Genomic DNA, 17,766 nt, shown 5'->3' on the forward strand with positions numbered 1-17,766 from the left:
GGATGTCATTAAAGTTCATGTGCATGTAAAGGCAGGCGCCCCCAAACTTTTGGCAATATAGTGTGTATATATATATATATGTATATATACACACTATATTGCCAAAAGTTTTGGGACGCCTGCCTTTACATGCACATGAACTTTAATGACATCCCATTCTTAATCCATAGGGTTTAATATGGAGTTGGCCCACCCTTTGCGGCTACAACAGCTTTAACTCTTCTGGGAAGACTTTCCACAAGGTTTAGGAGTGTTTATGGGAATCTTTGACCATTCTTCTAGAAGCACATTTGTGAGGTCAGGAACTGATGTTGGACGAGAAGGCCTGCATTAAGCATTAAGAGTTCCTTTCACTGGAACTAAGGGGCCAAGCCCAACCCCTGAAAAACAACCCCACACTATAATCCCCCCTCCACCAAACTTTACACTTGGCACAATGCAGTCAGGCAAGTACTGTTCTCCTGGCAACCGCCAAACCCAGACTCGTCCATTGGATTGCCAGACAGAGAAGCATGATTCATCACTCCAGAGAACACGTCTCCACTGCTCTAGAGTCCAGTGGCTGCGTGCTTTACACCACTGTATCTGACGCTTTGCATTGCACTTGATGATGTAAGGCTTGGATGCAGCTGCTCGGCCATGGAAACCCTTTCCATGGAGCTCTCTACGCACTGTTCGAGAGCTAATCTGAAGGCCACATGAAGTTTGAAGGTCTGTAGCTATTGACTCTGCAGAAAGAATTTTTGTGATTTTACGTGGCCTACCACTTTGTGGCTGAGTTGCTGTTGTTCCCAATTGCTTCCACTTTGTTATAATACCACTAACTGTTGACTGTGGAATATTTAGTAGTGAGGAAATTTCACGAATGGAATTATTGCACAGGTGGCAACCAATTCCATGGCCACAGGTGTATAAAATCAAGCACCTAGGCATGCAGACGCTTCTACAAACATTTGTGAAAGAATGGGTCGTTCTCAGGAGCTCAGTGAATTCAAGCGTGGTTCAAGTCCATTCTTGAAATGTTATTATAGTGGTATAATAACAAAGTGGAAGCAATGGGGAACAACAGTAACTCAGCCATGAAGTGGTAGGCCATGTGAAATCACAGAGCAGGGTCAGCGCATGCTGAGGTGCACAGTGCGCAGAAGTCGCCAACTTTCTGCAGAGTCAATAGCTACAGACCTCCAAACTTCGTCTGGCCTTCACAGCTCAACAACAGTGTGTAGAGAGCTTCATGGAAAGGGTTTCCATGGCCGAGCAGCTGCATCTAAGCCTTACATCACCAAGTGCAATGCAAAGCGTCAGATACAGTGGTGTAAAGCACACCGTCACTGGACTCTAGAGCAGTGGAGACGTGTTCTCTGGAGTGATGAATCACGCTTCTCTGTCTGGAAATTCGATGGACGAGTCTGGGTTTGGCGGTTGCCAGGAGAACGGTACTTACCTGACTGCACTGTGCCAAGTGTAAAGTTTGGTGGAGGGGGGATTATGGTGTGTGGTTGTTTTTCAGGGGTTGGCTTGGCCCCTTCGTTCCAGTGAAAGGAACTCTTAATGCTTCAGCATACCAAAACATTTTGGACAATTTCATGCTCCCAACTTAGTGGGAACAGTTTGGGGATGGACCCTTCCTGTTCCAACATGACTGCGCACCAGTGAACAAAGCAAGGTCCATAAAGTCATGGATGAGCGAGTTTACTGTGGAGGAACTTTACTGGCCTGCACAGAGTCCTGACCTCAACCCAATAGAACACCTTTGGGATGAATTAGAGTGGAGACGCTGTTATAGCTGCAAAGGGGGGGCTAACTCCATATTAAACCCTGTATATAGTGAAATGTGGATATATTGTATACACACACACACACACACACACACACACACACACACACACACACACACACACACACACACACACACACACACACACACACACACACACACACACACACACACACACACACTCTCAGCTGGTGTTTCTGGTGGCTTACCATTCCAGAATAACACATCTTCTGTTCATAAACACACTTGCCACCTTGTTCAGTTCATTATCATGCAGTATTTTATTAAGAACTCTTTTTTCAGCCCTCTACACTGTTTCATGGCAGTGTAGTGTTTAATATATATTGGCTAGATTTACCAGCGAACCACACATGCTACATTTGGGAAAACAGTATACTAGATAATTTTATAGTCGCTCCTAAAAATAGTCAGGACAGAATGTTTAATGATTTTTTTTGTGATGTTTGTATAGGTCCTACTCTCCTGTTCCCATGTATTTCACAAAGTAAGTCACCACAGATCCTTGCAACATCATGGATTTGCATGGAGGCTTTAATAACACCTTATGGGAATCACTCTGAGTTAGTGATTTAGTCTATTTGTGCCACTAATTTCAGGTGTGTCTAAAGTCTTTTGAGAAGTTCTCAGGCAGGAAGAGCTGCCCGATGTGCAGGAAAGAGCAGTATGAGACGAGGGTGATCTATGACGGTGCTCAGCTCTATCGAGAAAAGTGTGCTCTCAGGTAAAGATGTAGAAGTTCATGAGGATTGACAATCTACATCTAAATAGCTCCCAGGTCTCTTAAATAATCTTGTAACAGTCTTGTTTTTCTTATTTAAAAAAAAAAAAAGAATACAGGCTTTCTGGCGTGGCTACTTTGTTCGCAAATGGTACAGCAATATAAGGAAACGCGTGCCTCCGACAGACCAACAGTTAAGACGAAGATTCTTTGAAAAAAAGGTAACATTAATTAAGATATTTTCTTCTATACAATAGGGTTTTTTAAGTTTATTACTTAGATTATTGTATTGTTCATATTTACAATATTTTGAACTTTTCTGCCACTTTTCTTTTTTGTCTGGTAATTTAGTCATTTTTTAATGATTATTATGCCAAATGAAAATAATTCTCGCAAATTATTTTTGTACTAGACTTGTGAGATTAGAACAGTTTGCTTAAAAAAAGAGAAGCCTTTTCTGTTATTTTCCATGGCGGTTTCATGCACCCATTGACCCTTCAGAGTGCAGGATACTGATAGCAGGTGAAAGTGGTTAGAAGCTGTTGGTCAGGGACCTCACTGACACAGACGTCTATTCTCGCAGCCCCTCATTATCCCACAGCCCAGGGAAAGCAAAGGTTGCCATCTAGTGAGGCAGCAACTGTCAAGTCTTGGTTACGTTTCTGGAACTGACAGCAAGTATCACAGACTCCTAGCAATACAACCAATATTCTGAAACGGCTTTGAAGAACAGAGTATTATTATGACCCCTGTGACAGTATTGTTTTCCTTTGTGGGTTGACTCTTTTTTACATTTGTCTGCTCCTAGGGACTGTTCAGTTGTGATTGCTCTATGTATTATGTTGTATTTTATTGTTACCTGGTTTTCATTTCCATTTGTATGCATTTTATGCATACTAATTTGAGCTTTTATTATCATTATATATAGTTGGTATCACCTTTTATCTTATGATATATTCATTAAGGTATTTTTTACTTGTTTTTCATGTGAAGTACTTGGTGCTTATTGTAATTTTTGTAATATCGTAAAGGACTTTGAGCTGCATTTCTTGTACGGCAGGTGTTATACAATTAAAGCTTTTATTATTATTACATAAACTTAGTGTTTTCAAGTTATACATTTGATCATTTGTTTGTGTTCCTAGGACCCACAATCTTGGTGTTGCTAGTACCAAGATATAACAAAATACTATGTGGATATATTAACATGTAACTTACGAATGAGTTAAATGTGTTGTAGTGCTTGTCTGTGTTTATCTGGACCTTTGGCACACCAAGAAGCAGTTAACCAGCTAAACAATATGGAACAAAAGAGAGAAAGAATGTAGTATGCTTATCACTTTGCTTTTAGATAGGTTTTCAATCAACTAGTCGCTCTTTTTTCCCCTCAGGTACCTCACTAAGTCAACATATTAGAAAGTTAAATCGGTGACATTAAGATTGATTGTACCTGCCCTCTCTTTTTCCTGAATGTGAGGAGGCAGAGTTCACATTGCCAAGTGTTGTTTGTCCTTCTTTAGGAAGGTCTACGTTTGAACTCTGTGGAACGCTTAATGTCTGTTTAATTACTGATCAAATACAGCTATAAAGAAACCACTGATGTCATTCGGTGCAATAGCCGCCACAGGATGTGTGTGTGTGTGTGTGTGTGTGTGTACCTGTGCATGCTTAATCTTGCAGGTCAGTTTCTGGGATTGTCCAAAAAGTTTCCTTTATACATTCATTCGTATTGTTATTGATCTGGCTGTTAACATCCTTTCATCGTCAGTGTAAGATTCGGAATTGATTTATGTTTTGATGGAACATCAGTTTGCCTGGTCAAGTCTGACTGAGACCCATTTTCACGTCATTTATTTCCTTAATCAGTTTCAGGAGATGAACGACAGCTTGGTGAAGTCATGCAGCATAGACGTGGAAGCGTTCCTGAACGATATCGATCGCTCGGTGGCCATGAGCCACGACATCCTGCGCCGCTTCGACAACAAGTACAGGAGTGTTTCTGAAATGGAGGACAAAGACTGGCTGGAAGCTCAAGAGAAGGTTTGTGATAATGCCGCTGCTCCTTCACCTACACATACAGACGGAGACTGAAATACCAGTGTACCTTTATAAAAGAGCAGCTCATCAATGCCTCTAATCCCTCTCTGCAGTCGCTCCTCGGTCCTGCCCTTAGCCCGACATGCCGCCACCTGTTCCAGAGCGCTTTAGCAGCACTGGCAGCACAGATGTTCCAATTCAACAGTATCAAACCCTCCACGAGATGATTGTTTACCTTGCTAATGAATGAGTGGAAATAATCCACTGTGTTTACTAAAAAACACAAGCTGTGTGGATAATGCATGCCTAGCCTTTCATTACCTGCGAGCTGAAGAAAAGATTTGGCATTTCAGTGGGCCTCATTGTTATTGCGTTGAGGCAGCCAATGGCGGTGATCCACTAAAAAAGGAAACATTTTTTATCTTCTGGATGAGAGGTCAGGCAGATAACTTGAGACTCAAACCTAGAGTTAGCAGAGTTCAAGTCAGAACCAACCCATTCCCACCCAGACAAACAGAGCGAACAATTATAAACGTCTTGTGCGAAGCAATTGGCCTTCGCTGAATAAAGGAAGCTGACAGTCAGTTAATGATTATGGCTGCACACCTACCTTCTGTTAGACTCAACTGAATTTCAACTGTGATACGAGCTGCACACAGCGGCCATAAATCTGCTAATCATTTTCCCCTGATAATGTAACAGGAAAACACTTGCACGGAACAAGGCATGTGTCTGTTCATGACTGTGACATGGAACATCAGCATTTCAGAGGCCTAGAAAGCAAATGCTTTCTAATAAAAGAATAATAGAAACAATTAGTTGATGTATGATATGATTATGTACAAATTAACATTACCGGTCATTTTTTTTATGCTGTCGAAAGAAGTTTCTTTCAGCTCACCAAGGCTGCATTTCAAAAATACAGTAAAACAGTAATACTGTGAACTTTTTCTATTTCAATATATTTTAAAATGTAACTCATTCCTATATGATAAAGCTGAATTTTCAGCATCATTACTCCAGTCTTCAGTGTCACATGATCCCTCAGAAATCATTTTCATTGGCTGTTCAAGAAACATTATTATTATCAATGTTGAAAACAGCTGTGCTGCTTAAAGTGCACCATCATGCTTTTTTAAAGTTTCCTAATTTTGTTTTGGAGGTCTCCTACAACAGGTTTACATGCATTAAAGGTAAAAAAACACTTTAATTTTCTCATATACCGGTGCTGGTTATATAATTAGAATATCATCAAAAAGTAGATTTATTTCACTAACTCCATTCAAAAAGTGAAACTTGTATATTATATTCTTTCATTACACACAGACTGATATATTTCAAATGTTTATTTCTTTTAATTTTGATGATTATAACTGACAACTAATCCCAAATTCAGTTTCTCAGAAAATTAGAATATTACTTAAGACCAATACAAAGAAAGGATTTTTAGAAATCTTGGCCAACTGAAAAGTATGAGCATGTACAGCACTCAATACTTAGTTGGGGCTCCTTTTGCCTGAATTACTGCAGCAATGCGGCGTGGCATGGAGTCGATCAGTCTGTGGCACTGCTCAGGTGTTATGAGAGCCCAGGTTGCTCTGATAGTGGCCTTCAGCTCTTCTGCATTGTTGGGTCTGGCATATCGCATCTTCCTCTTCACAATACCCCATAGATTTTCTATGGGGTTAAGGTCAGGCGAGTTTGCTGGCCAATTAAGAACAGAAATACCATGGTCCTTAAACCAGGTACTGGTTGCTTTGGCACTGTGTGCAGGTGCCAAGTCCTGTTGGAAAATGAAATCTGCATCTCCATAAAGTTGGTCAGCAGCAGGAAGCATGAAGTGCTCTAAAACTTCCTGGTATACGGCTGCGTTGACCTTGGACCTCAGAAAACACAGTGGACCAACACCAGCAGATGACATGGCACCCCAAACCATCACTGACTGTGGAATCTTTACACTGGACCTCAAGCAACATGGATTGTGTGCCTCTCCTCTCTTCCTCCAGACTCTGGGACCCTGATTTCCAACGGAAATGCAAAATTTAGTTTAATCAGAGAACATAACTTTGGACCACTCAGCAGCAGTCCAGTCCTTTTTGTCTTTAGCCCAGGCGAGACGCTTCTGACGCTTTCTGTTGTTCAAGAGTGGCTTGACACAAGGAATGCAACAGCTGAAAGCCATGTCTTGCATACGTCTGTGCGTAGTGGTTCTTGAAGCACTGACTCCAGCTGCAGTCCACTCTTTGTGAATCTCCCCCACATTTTTGAATGGGTTTTGTTTCACAATCCTCTCCAGGGTGTGGTTATCCCTATTGCTTGTACACTTTTTTCTACCACATATTTTCCTTCCCTTCGCCTCTCTATTAATGTGCTCTGACACAGAGCTCTGTGAACAGTGAACAGCGGTCTTTTGCAATGACCTTTTGTGTCTTGCGTCTTTTGGACAACTGTCAAGTCAGCAGTCTTCCCCATGATTGTGTAGCCTACAGAACTAGACTGAGAGACCATTTAAAGGCCATTTGAGTTAATTAGCTGATTAGAGTGTGGCACCAGGTGTCTTCAATATTGAACCTTTTCACAATATTCTAATTTTCTGAGATACTGAATTTGGGATTTTCCTTAGTTGTCAGTTATAATCATCAAAATTAAAAGAAATAAACATTTGAAATATATCAGTCTGTGTGTAATGAATGAATATAATATACAAGTTTCACTTTTTGAATGGAATTAGTGAAATAAATCTACTTTTTGATGATATTCGAATTATATGACCAGCACCTGTACATTGCACATCACCACATTTTTTGAGTCAAATGACTCATCGGATGAATCCTCTAAATCCCAGTTTCTCTAACTCCTTTCCAAGAGCCTGCTCTGCTCTGATTGGCCAGATGACCCAGTCTGTTGTGATTGGTCTACGCTACGGCATACAGCACACCTCGGAAACAAAACGTCCATTACCATAAACTTCAGCTCCAGAGGCTTTCTAAAGCTCAGATTGTACACACTGTAAAGACAGTAACAATGGGGTCGATTTTACCATATCAGTCCATATCAATGATGAAACATTGGAAGAACTAGTTATTCAACCCGAACCTCCATTGCAAAGACGACTTGAACAGGACATTTCTCAGTGATAGGCTACTCAGTTTGAGGTGCATTATGATATTTTGCAACTGTAATTCCTTACCATCAGCATTAACAAGTGTATCTACTGTACATCAACAAACCCATGTGTATATTTCTAATTTATTGCAGTCCACATGGAGGAACTGTATCAATAACAGCACATATGTTAGCCGAGCACTAACGTGAATGACTGATGTAACAAACGTTTGTAAAACAAATCTTGCTCCATCCTCTATCTTTACTCAAAGTAGTAAGAACGATCTGCATTAATAGACAGTTTTAGGTAATTGTGTCCCACAGCTGATTATCAGAAGTATTTCAGTAAGACAGTAATAATGTAAGTAAAGCCCAATTTATACTTATACTTCTGCGATAGGAGAGTGTGTGTGTGTGTGTGTATGTATCCAGAAATGGGATGGGATGATAGTTTCATCCTTACATCTGCTATATAACACAATATTTTGTAGTCCAGAGATTCTTTATGTTAGTGAATAAATAGATCTGCTGTGAATGTGTGTGAGCTCTTGATGGTCTAGTGGTAGAGTTATTGTTAAGTGTGCCAGATGTTCTGGGTTCTAATCCACCATTGTGTAGTTTAAATCAGAAGTATAAATCAGCCTTTTGCCGGTTAGCTGAAACATGGGTACTGACCCATCTTTCAAGAGCAAGCATTTTGTGAACTCCGAGGTTTGAGAAGCAGTCGTCAGTAAAATGACATTTGAGGGCGGGTCAAGTTGTTTTCAGACGGACAACATACAACATAGGTGGCATTATGCAAATGTATTTTCTAGTGATGTAGAACTTTGCAGAACGTTTTCATTCACAAACAGCTACTGTATATTACACACTGCATGAAAGGGAATATTCAAAAAAACATAATAGGGGCACTTTAATTAATTTGGAAACCGTGATACACTTCCATTTAAAATGTTAAGCTGAAAAAAACATTTTCAACATTGAAAATAATAATAACCATGAATAATAATTGAGTACCAATTGTAATTGTTAATAATTGAGCACAGATTGGATTTTGCTAATGCACAGATAATCATGAGTTAATGTATGACTAAACCATTTATTAATGATTACTGCATCAGCAACTAGTGAACATTCTATATGATTAATATGTTAATTACCGCAATGGGTCAAAGCCATGCATTTCGACTTCTTTTCGACTGATTCAAAATTCATTCAAAAGCCAAAACCACAGTGACATATTACTTAACAATTAGTTAATAGTCACATGCCTCAACAAGTAAAGTCATAACATAATGATACCTTTGCAAATCGTAAGCTAATGATTAATTAAAGCAGACAACTGGAAGTTGAAATGCATGGCTTTGACCCATTGTGGTAATTAACATTAATTTACATTATTAGTTAATATATGTTATTAGGGAATTAATCCAATATGACAAATGTACCTAATAAGAATTTAATGATTGCTTAATGTATTAATCATACAGAATGTTCATTAGTTGCTGATGCAGTAATCATTAATAAATGGTTTAGTTCTTCATGAGTCACACATTAACTCATGATTATCTGTGAATTAGTTAAGCATGAATTATTGCATATTAGTGCACCCGTATTTTAAAGTGTTACCAAATAGGTAAATGGACAAAGGCCCATCTTTGTATCTGAATAGCAACCAATTCAGTTGCACCTATGATTGCTGGTGTCAGTGTCATAGTGGTGTCTTACCAGCATAAATCATTGTGCATTTTGAATGGTTATAGTCTCTTAAACGTCAAGAATTGTCCCTGACACCACATTTTATGAGTAGTGCACAATTAATGCTTGATCCTATTAGACCATTGGTTAAATTTGCAAATGGATACTGTATGATATATGATGTCGTTGACATTTTAGCACCTTATTGAAAGCAACTGGATGGGTATATATGCATTTTAAGAATTATCAGTGTAATTCTCACTTAAATCATTAGCAGGCAGCATTACTGTTTGTTCTCACATACTTAGTCTGATTACTCACTGATAATGGTTTCCACTGGGAAGCTCTTTCCTGGTACTGAAATTACTTTTTTTAATCACCTAAAAATTGACACTACAAATTATTCTTTTTCCTGGTTCCAATAGGCGGTCCAGCGAGGCGTTCAGGACTGCCCCATCTGCCTGAACCGCTTGTGCTCAGACAATGGCTCACCAAGGGAAGACAGAAATGTGCTGTTGTTGTCCTGTTCCCATCTCTTCCACAAACCCTGTCTGCATGCCTTTGAGCAGTTTTGCCAGGAGGTGAAACCCAAATGTCCTCTCTGCCGGTCACACTACGCTAAAATGCTTGTTTCGAATTGAAGCTCACTATTTATTACATAGTCCTGATGTTCCAGTGTATTTACTTAATGAGACCAATTAAACTTTCAAGTCTGAATTTGTGGTTCTACATCATCCGGTCCAGACGTTTTTTTGTTGTTGTCAAAACCACAATCTTTATTGTAAACTGAAATGAAATACAAAGTAACCTAAAGAGAATCTGAACATTTTGCTTCACAAAAATATGCAATTCAACCCTAAAAGGAGAAAAAAAAAAAAAAATCTGAAAATACATTAACACATGTAAAAGAAGCAACAGACAAAAACTGAAACAGAATTAATCTTTCCCTTAGAGCTGCAGATGAGAAATCAATTGAGACCAGACATTGCACACTGTAGACATTTAACCCTTGACGAACAAACAAGTTGTTTCAGTGTGTAGACAGGCCACTGTCTAGTAGTCAAATGCTGTCTGTCAGAGTTAACAGACGGATGATATGAAAATATCACAGCATCCTTGACATAGTCTAGTTTTGTAGCTCTTGTAAGAACAATGTTGTACAGAAGATGGAAGGACTGGAAAGAGAGATGAACAACTAAAGCAGAAAAACTGAATATGGAAGGAATAGGCTTCTTTTTCTTTCACAGTTAATTCAAGTAAATCACTGCAAATGCCTCTATTTTGAGAAACCCAACACACTCCAACTGACACCCCAGTCCTTGTGCTGGACCAGGTGTGAAGCCTGGCACAGCAACATCCCTCAAAAAGCCAATTAAATTAAAACCAAAAAGTAGAATTCAGCATTTTGTCCACATACAGTATTGATAGTTATTAATGACACAAGATGCTCTGGCATTACAAACTTTGTGCAGACAAAAGTGATACAAACAAACACATACACAGAGACAAAAAAAAAAAAAAAAACATTAAAAAGCTTACTTCAATGACACAATTATTGACATAATACACTTATTTCCCAGATATTTTCTTACAAAATATTCTTTGTGCAAATCAACAGGAAGAAAAGGTATTTTACATGACACTTTGCTAAATCCATGACAATAAAAATACCAAAACAACGCATCATATTGAACCACATAACCCACTGAGGTGTCAATTTTAAATGACCTTTTCACAGGCTTTGAATTCAGTGTCCCTCATGTGAATCCTCCAACTTTGCAGACACGAAATCCAATCTATTTCTTCAAATGTTTCCTGTCCAAACATTAATATTCCATATCAGTGCCCTGACAGATTCTTTGGCCAGCTCAAGTTAAAAGACGCACCCTGTCGTTTTGGTATGCCATGTTATTTGACAATCACAAGAGGGATTCACAGTGAATTAGTCAATAAAAAGGTACACACACTAACAGTCTGTCTCACTCTTACCAGACAACAGGAGACAAAAACGAAAAAAAAAAAAAAAAAAGCCTGTTTAAGGCATCAGAGGTGATTTTTTTTTGTTTTGTTTTGTGTTTTTTTTTTTACAATAAACAAATTCTGAATGACTAATTTTCGGACCTTTTCCACAAAAAGCATAGTATGAATGAGCCTCGAGAGCCTGTTTCATATCTACATTCTACAAAAATAAAAAGAGGAAATATACTGTATATACATGTAAATACATAATTTACATTAATATGAGGCTTGCCATAGTTAAAGAGACAAACAATGAAGAGTGAGCCTTAAGAGAGAAATGACAGGAATGGCCAAACAGTTTTCTACATGTTCTTTTTAGCCTGTTGGTTTTGTCTTCAGAATGGAAATGTTTGGAAACTATACAGAACATATTGTACAATAAATGTGTGATCAGTAACATTTCAACAAAGTTCAAATCAAAACAAAGAAAACTTTTTTTATGACACTGTATTTTATAGCTACAAAGGAGACCCTTCGATAAATTGTGCTGCTTCCTACCACAGCTCGGACTTCACATTAATTTCAGCGCACAAACTTTATTAGGCATGTAACAGACTGGCGTGGCTCTGCAGTCCTGTTTCACAGCCTTTATATACAAGATCCTACATTACGTAAGAGTGTCACCTCTAATCTGCGTATGCCAGTAATTCAGTAGACCGTACAGGCTAAGCTGGCCTAAAATCCAGCAGGAGAGCGAGTGCGAAAACATTTAAATTCATGGATATAATAATCTGCCATTTGCAAAAAGCAAAGCAGCTTCAGTACAGACTGGATGTTTGAAGGCTGTTTTGCTGGTAATGCTGGAATAAGGCAAACAAGCTCTGCAGCGATAACAATGTTCAAATGACGTATGTTACTGGTCACATGCTCGCCCACTAAGGGGAAAAAAGCCCATATCAGTTTGTGTAGTACATATAGCATAGCAAAGTATCAAAGGTTGTGGAGGAAGTAGCAGCAGATTTAAGAACAGGAACAGGAAGCTTAATCCCAAGATTGTGCCTCACCTTCTTCCAAATATTTGGTGCATTTTTACTACTATGACTCGCTAATTCTAGACTAAGGTACACTACAATCCATTAAACGTGGTAAATCATTGAGGTGATATTACCAAGATTGACTGGCAGGTCGAAACATTCCGAAACACAATCTGCCGCAACCAATTCAAGTAAACACAATAACATATTAAGCTGGTTGTTGGTAGTGACTCGAACCCATAATGTCCACCTCTGAACTATGCCTACCGATGGAAACAAGAGCAGTTGCAGTGCAAATAGAAATTTGGCAGGTAGGCTCCTCCACTGGTAGTAGTAACACTCCAATACGACCCAGAATATGCCAACAGTTTGAGTAAGGCACATGTTTGGGGAGTTTCCTTGTCAATTCCCATTACTTAATTCCGTCACATCCAACAAACCTGAATTGTCACAGTACAGCATGAGGAAACTAAAATCATAATGCTCCCTCGTTTAGAATTGATCATCTTATAAATAATAATTGATCATGTATGCATAATTAAATGTAAACATATTCAATGGCAGACACAGAATAACACGTTTTAACTAACTTTACATGTCAAGCAAGCAAATTAAAAGCAAGATATGGACAGTCAAAAGTCCTGAATATTATCATGAACTGATTTTGTAATGAGCGTCATTTTAATTAGAACCAGTCAATTTGGTATTAAAACATTTGAAACTATATAAATGTATATAAATCCGAGTGCCAAATTGTAAAGCTCTGCCATTTTTAAGGGAATATAGTTGAATATTAGCCCTAAGATTACATGTAATAATGGTGTCTCTCCAGTCAATATCAAAAATGTTTATATTTCATGCATGTGCTGTTTTTATGTGAACTGCTCTTGTGGCCTAAACCGGTTTCATATAACAAGTTCTATTTAACTTTACAAAATACTGATCAGCAAGGGCACAAAATCTAGAATACAAAAATTCAGGAGGAAAATGATATGCCCTAAATGAAAATAATGCACGCTTCATTGCACATGAAATTCAATCAGCTTGGCAAACAGCTTAATATTTTTGCTAATCAAAGATAAAATATAGATAGTAATAATAATAATCCTCCATTGAAGGGTGCAGTCAAGAGGCCTTTTACATGTGCAGGTCAGCAAGAAACTAAAAATGTCTCACTTGAAATTAAAGCATTTACAAGCTGAACAACAAACATTGATAACCAAATGTGAATCTCACATTGGTTTCAGCTGGAAGCATTCTGTAGTGAGTTTTAGTGGCATGTACAACTGTATAGTAGATAGACTGCTCAGACGAGGTGATGGACATATTCTAAACACTTCAACTGACCCTAGAAGCATCTCACATTAATATCTTTTTTCTATTATCCTTTTTCTAGTTTTTGTTTTTGATGCTCTCTCACTGTATATCACTATACTCTTAAAATAAAAAAGCCAACTCTATACACATACATGTGTTTGTGTGAGAATGTCTTGATTTTTCTCTCACAGAGTTTTCTGATGACCGTTGACAGTATGTTTCCCTGACTCTGTATCCGTCGTACTGTTTGACAGATTCAATTTATCCAGACCTGAAACCAAAGAAATAAGAATTTCAAAATTAACAAACTACAGTATGCATCGTCGATCAGTATAATTATCATCAGTGGATTGCTCTGAATACATACAGACAGAGACATGAGTACAACAAAAGAGAACAGGAATGAGGAAAATGTAGAGCAGAAAGAAATTTGGAGGATAAACGAAGATGAAAGAAGTCCTAATAGAACGGAGTCAGGCAGAATACATTACCGAGGGCTTTGAGGAGTTCCTCTCGCACGGCAGACGTGAATTTTCGGACCAGACACAATGTGGTTACCACAGCAAACAGAAGATTGTAAGAAAGTACGATGTAAAAATTTCCTAGCCAATTAAATCGTCCGAAATCACCCAGGAGATCAAACCTTGTTATTCCTGCAAGGAGGTAATACACAGGAAGTCTATGTGAGACAGAAAAAATGGTTCTCAGATTCTCTATTTTCTTACTCTACTATACCACCTCTTTCTTATAAATCAACAAAAGCCCTTTTACAATCATTCTCTTTTTTACAACCCACAATTCTCAAATTATTTTAACAGATTATCAAACAAAAGACATCAGTGAAATGAGAACGTAAACTCATGATGAAATACATGTGCCATGGTTGTTTATTTGGGTGGGAGATTCTTAAAAGGATTTGGCGTTTTAAACTCACTGTCAATGTCTCGAGCATGAATACAAGGATTGAAGAAAGGGGGAGATGTATGGTTGGAAAGAAAGGATTGAAAGAGCAGGTGAGGGCTCATGATGAAGACGTGATAAAAAGGAGGCAATTCTGAAAGACACTTAAAGGACTACAGCTCCATCTTAATCAGATAACAACACCTAAGATAAGTCCGCCATTTACCATCTGCTGACATATTTCAGTTAGAATGAAGTTTTTTTTATTGTCCATCACACAAAACTGATCGAGAAGAACACATTCTTTCTGAAACAAAACGGACAAGTTAAACTCAGCTGTTTTATATGACTAAATGATCCATAGCCACAGGGTGCATGTGCACATTCAAACGACGTGCATTTGTGCAGTATGAATTTGAATAATTATTTAAGCTCATGAAAAGACATGATTTTGTTCTTATATTCTTGAATGTTTACATTTTCTAATTTCCAAACAAATTCATTCTATTTCCCCCCAAAAGTTTGTCTGAATACATATGAATGATTGTTTAATTTGTTTGTCTACAAATGACTTGCCTTTAATAAGAGCTTCATATTTCAGAGAACAATCTGCCTCCCTCTCCCCCCCCCCCCGACTTAATGCATCATGGCTTTTCCTATTGGGCATGATTCTTTTTTTCTCCTCTCTCCTGCTTTTGGGTGCTCCTATAAATACCATTATAACTCAACCTTTTCTGGACTACCTCTAAATAAAACATTGCGTATAACAGGCTGACTCCTGAGGACAACTTAAAACAACTTCAATGTTTCACATTCAAAATCTAAAGCATCATCAGAAAATGCATAAGTTTAAAGTCAAGTTCATCCCTGGGCAAACATATGTATTCTAAGTTGGATGTGCTTTAAACTTAGTTTTCAGACTGACCAACCAGCTTAAAAAACATTTTGTAAATCCAGCATCCACCAATTACTGCCAAAGCTCAACGGTATACTTACAAACCTACAACCTGCTGACAAATTGTAAAAGGGGAATTTTTTTCCCCTTCCTTAGGATTTCCCCCTTGATAAATCGCTTTTAGGTTTTTCCTAAAAGGAGGGAAAAATAACTGCCAAGTATTTTGTAATGTAATCAAATAAATGTAATTTCATTAAAAGGGCTTTTCCATACTTAATGACCAGTTAATGAGGGTAATGACCAATTTATCTACTTTAAACTGCATATCTAAAGGCTACTGTAAAGAGAAACGCATTTAAAATTAGATGCATCCAATTATTTGAATAAGCACTTGGAAATAGATATGTTGGTTAGCTGTTTTAGTAAACTTATTCTCAAAAGTTCTCTTTTATGAATACCTGATATTTGGATGCAGTCACATTCACACTATTATCCTGAATTAAATTAATTGCATCCAATATAATAATACCTGTTGTCCATCATATAAAACAAGGTTTATAATAGGGATGCACCAACATTTCGGCTACCAAAAATTCAGCCGAAACGGTTTTGGAGGCCTGTAATCAGTGTCCGACATTTAATAAGTGCTTCTCCAATGGCACGTTTTGACTCTGTTCAGCGTCTGTTTTGTGCACACAATGTGGATAAGCTACAACACTTAAACATGTTAGCTGTGTGCTTTTTTACTTTTTAATATGAAGCAAAGTCTCAACTTTAAAATTCTGTTGATTTTATTACAAAATTTCAAAGTAAATGTCATGAAAAAAAAAAACCCTGAAAATGAATCCCGTCTCATGTAAATCGCTCAATCAGTGTTTCAATTGAGGAAAAATGTCTATAAAACAGCTTGTAGGCTTTACAATGTCACTTAACGTTATATTCACCTCAACAAAGCTATTAGTCCATTAAATAGATAGCTAGAAAAATAACTCTAGAGAAGGGCATTTTGCTAATGCTGCCTTCACGTGTTATCGGAATTATCGTAAATACGAGTTTCCTAGGTAAAAATTGCACATGAACGCCCTCTGATGTAGTGTTTACCACTGAGAAGTTCGGAAATAATTTTGATGCCCAAATTCCAGAGCTGGGCGTGTCATAAACTTTAAACATGGTGTCGGGGAGAACTACTGCTGAGGCAGGTGTGGTTTTATTAGTTTTTACCCCAAAACAGCCAGCTCGTCTTGTCTTGACATTAATGTAGCATATTTACATATATGAGTAATCATTTGGAGCGTATTGTATGTTTTATACACTGCGAAAATAGCCTGCATTTGACTGAAATGACAGAATCGGCAGAAATTATTAATTTATTATATATATTTTTTTTCAGCTACATTCATCCTGAATTTTTTCATTTTTTTCATTTTGGCAAAGAATTTTAATTTCAGTGCATCCCTAGTCTATAACCTCTAGTAAAACAATGGCATAGGTGCTATTTAGGTGAACTGCACTCTCGCTCATGTGTAAATGATTTATTTAGCAAAGGCCTCCTTTTTTAGGAGACCCTTGTAATGACATAATGAAACCTACTCCTTTTTTTTTTTATCAAGAGTTAAATATCTAGATGTTAAAAAAGACAGTGTTAGGGTGACCGTTGTTTAATGTCTGTGTAAAAATCAGTGTCACAAGTCAGTTTGCCTTTCCCACATTTTCAACAGGCTGCTTACACACACACACACACACACACACACACACACACACACACACACACACACACACACACACACACACACACACACACACACACACACACACACACACACACACACACACACACACACACACACACACACACACACACACACACACACACACACACACACACACACACACACACACACACACACACACACACACACACACACACACACACACACACACACACACACACACACACACACACACACACACACACACACACACACACACACACACACACACACACACACACACACACACACACACACACACACACACAATATTTGTAGGGACTCTCCATAGATTTAAAAAAAAAAAAAAAAAAAAGCTCATTCTGTATGATTTATAACCTTGTTTCCTCACAGGGACCTAAATTTTATCCCACCGGGATAAAAACAAAAACAAAACATGAACACACACACGTTTGTTTCACTATATTAGTGAGGACATCTCACAGACATCCATTGTTTTAAATCAGGTTAATGTAATTTTCTTAAATATAAACATTTGGCCAATTTAGAAGTCTTTTTAACAACAGCTTTCACTA

General features: G+C 38.0%; 2 protein-coding genes across 3 annotated transcripts in view; one reads left to right on the forward strand and one right to left on the reverse strand.

Annotated features, from left to right (window-relative positions):
* rnf32 (ring finger protein 32) overlaps positions 1-9,997 on the forward strand; it is a gene marked incomplete at both ends in the record, with an annotated part of 50,770 nt that extends 40,773 nt beyond the window's left edge. Inside the window, 5 exons of the mRNA XM_079803725.1 lie at positions 2,250-2,282; positions 2,395-2,519; positions 2,629-2,737; positions 4,383-4,556; positions 9,782-9,997. Of these exons, the coding sequence (XP_079659851.1) occupies positions 2,250-2,282; positions 2,395-2,519; positions 2,629-2,737; positions 4,383-4,556; positions 9,782-9,997 (657 nt within the window). The remainder of the gene's footprint in view (positions 1-2,249; positions 2,283-2,394; positions 2,520-2,628; positions 2,738-4,382; positions 4,557-9,781) is intronic.
* A 119-nt stretch (positions 9,998-10,116) lies between these two features.
* The window catches only part of lmbr1 (limb development membrane protein 1), a 49,591-nt gene continuing 41,941 nt past the window's right edge, over positions 10,117-17,766 (reverse strand). The window contains exons 16-17 of one of the 2 annotated variants that reach the window (XM_079810796.1): positions 14,158-14,319; positions 10,117-13,937 (exon numbers count right to left, since the gene is read on the reverse strand). In XM_079810796.1, coding sequence (XP_079666922.1) covers positions 13,852-13,937; positions 14,158-14,319 — 248 coding nt within the window. In that variant the 3' untranslated portion in view covers positions 10,117-13,851. Of the gene's footprint in view, positions 13,938-14,157; positions 14,346-17,766 lie in introns of those variants that run through there. The other variant, XM_079810797.1, reaches the window with a different exon arrangement.

This window comes from Gobio gobio (genome assembly GCF_949357685.1).
Source record: "Gobio gobio genome assembly, chromosome: 2".
Classification (NCBI taxonomy): domain Eukaryota; kingdom Metazoa; phylum Chordata; class Actinopteri; order Cypriniformes; family Gobionidae; genus Gobio; species Gobio gobio.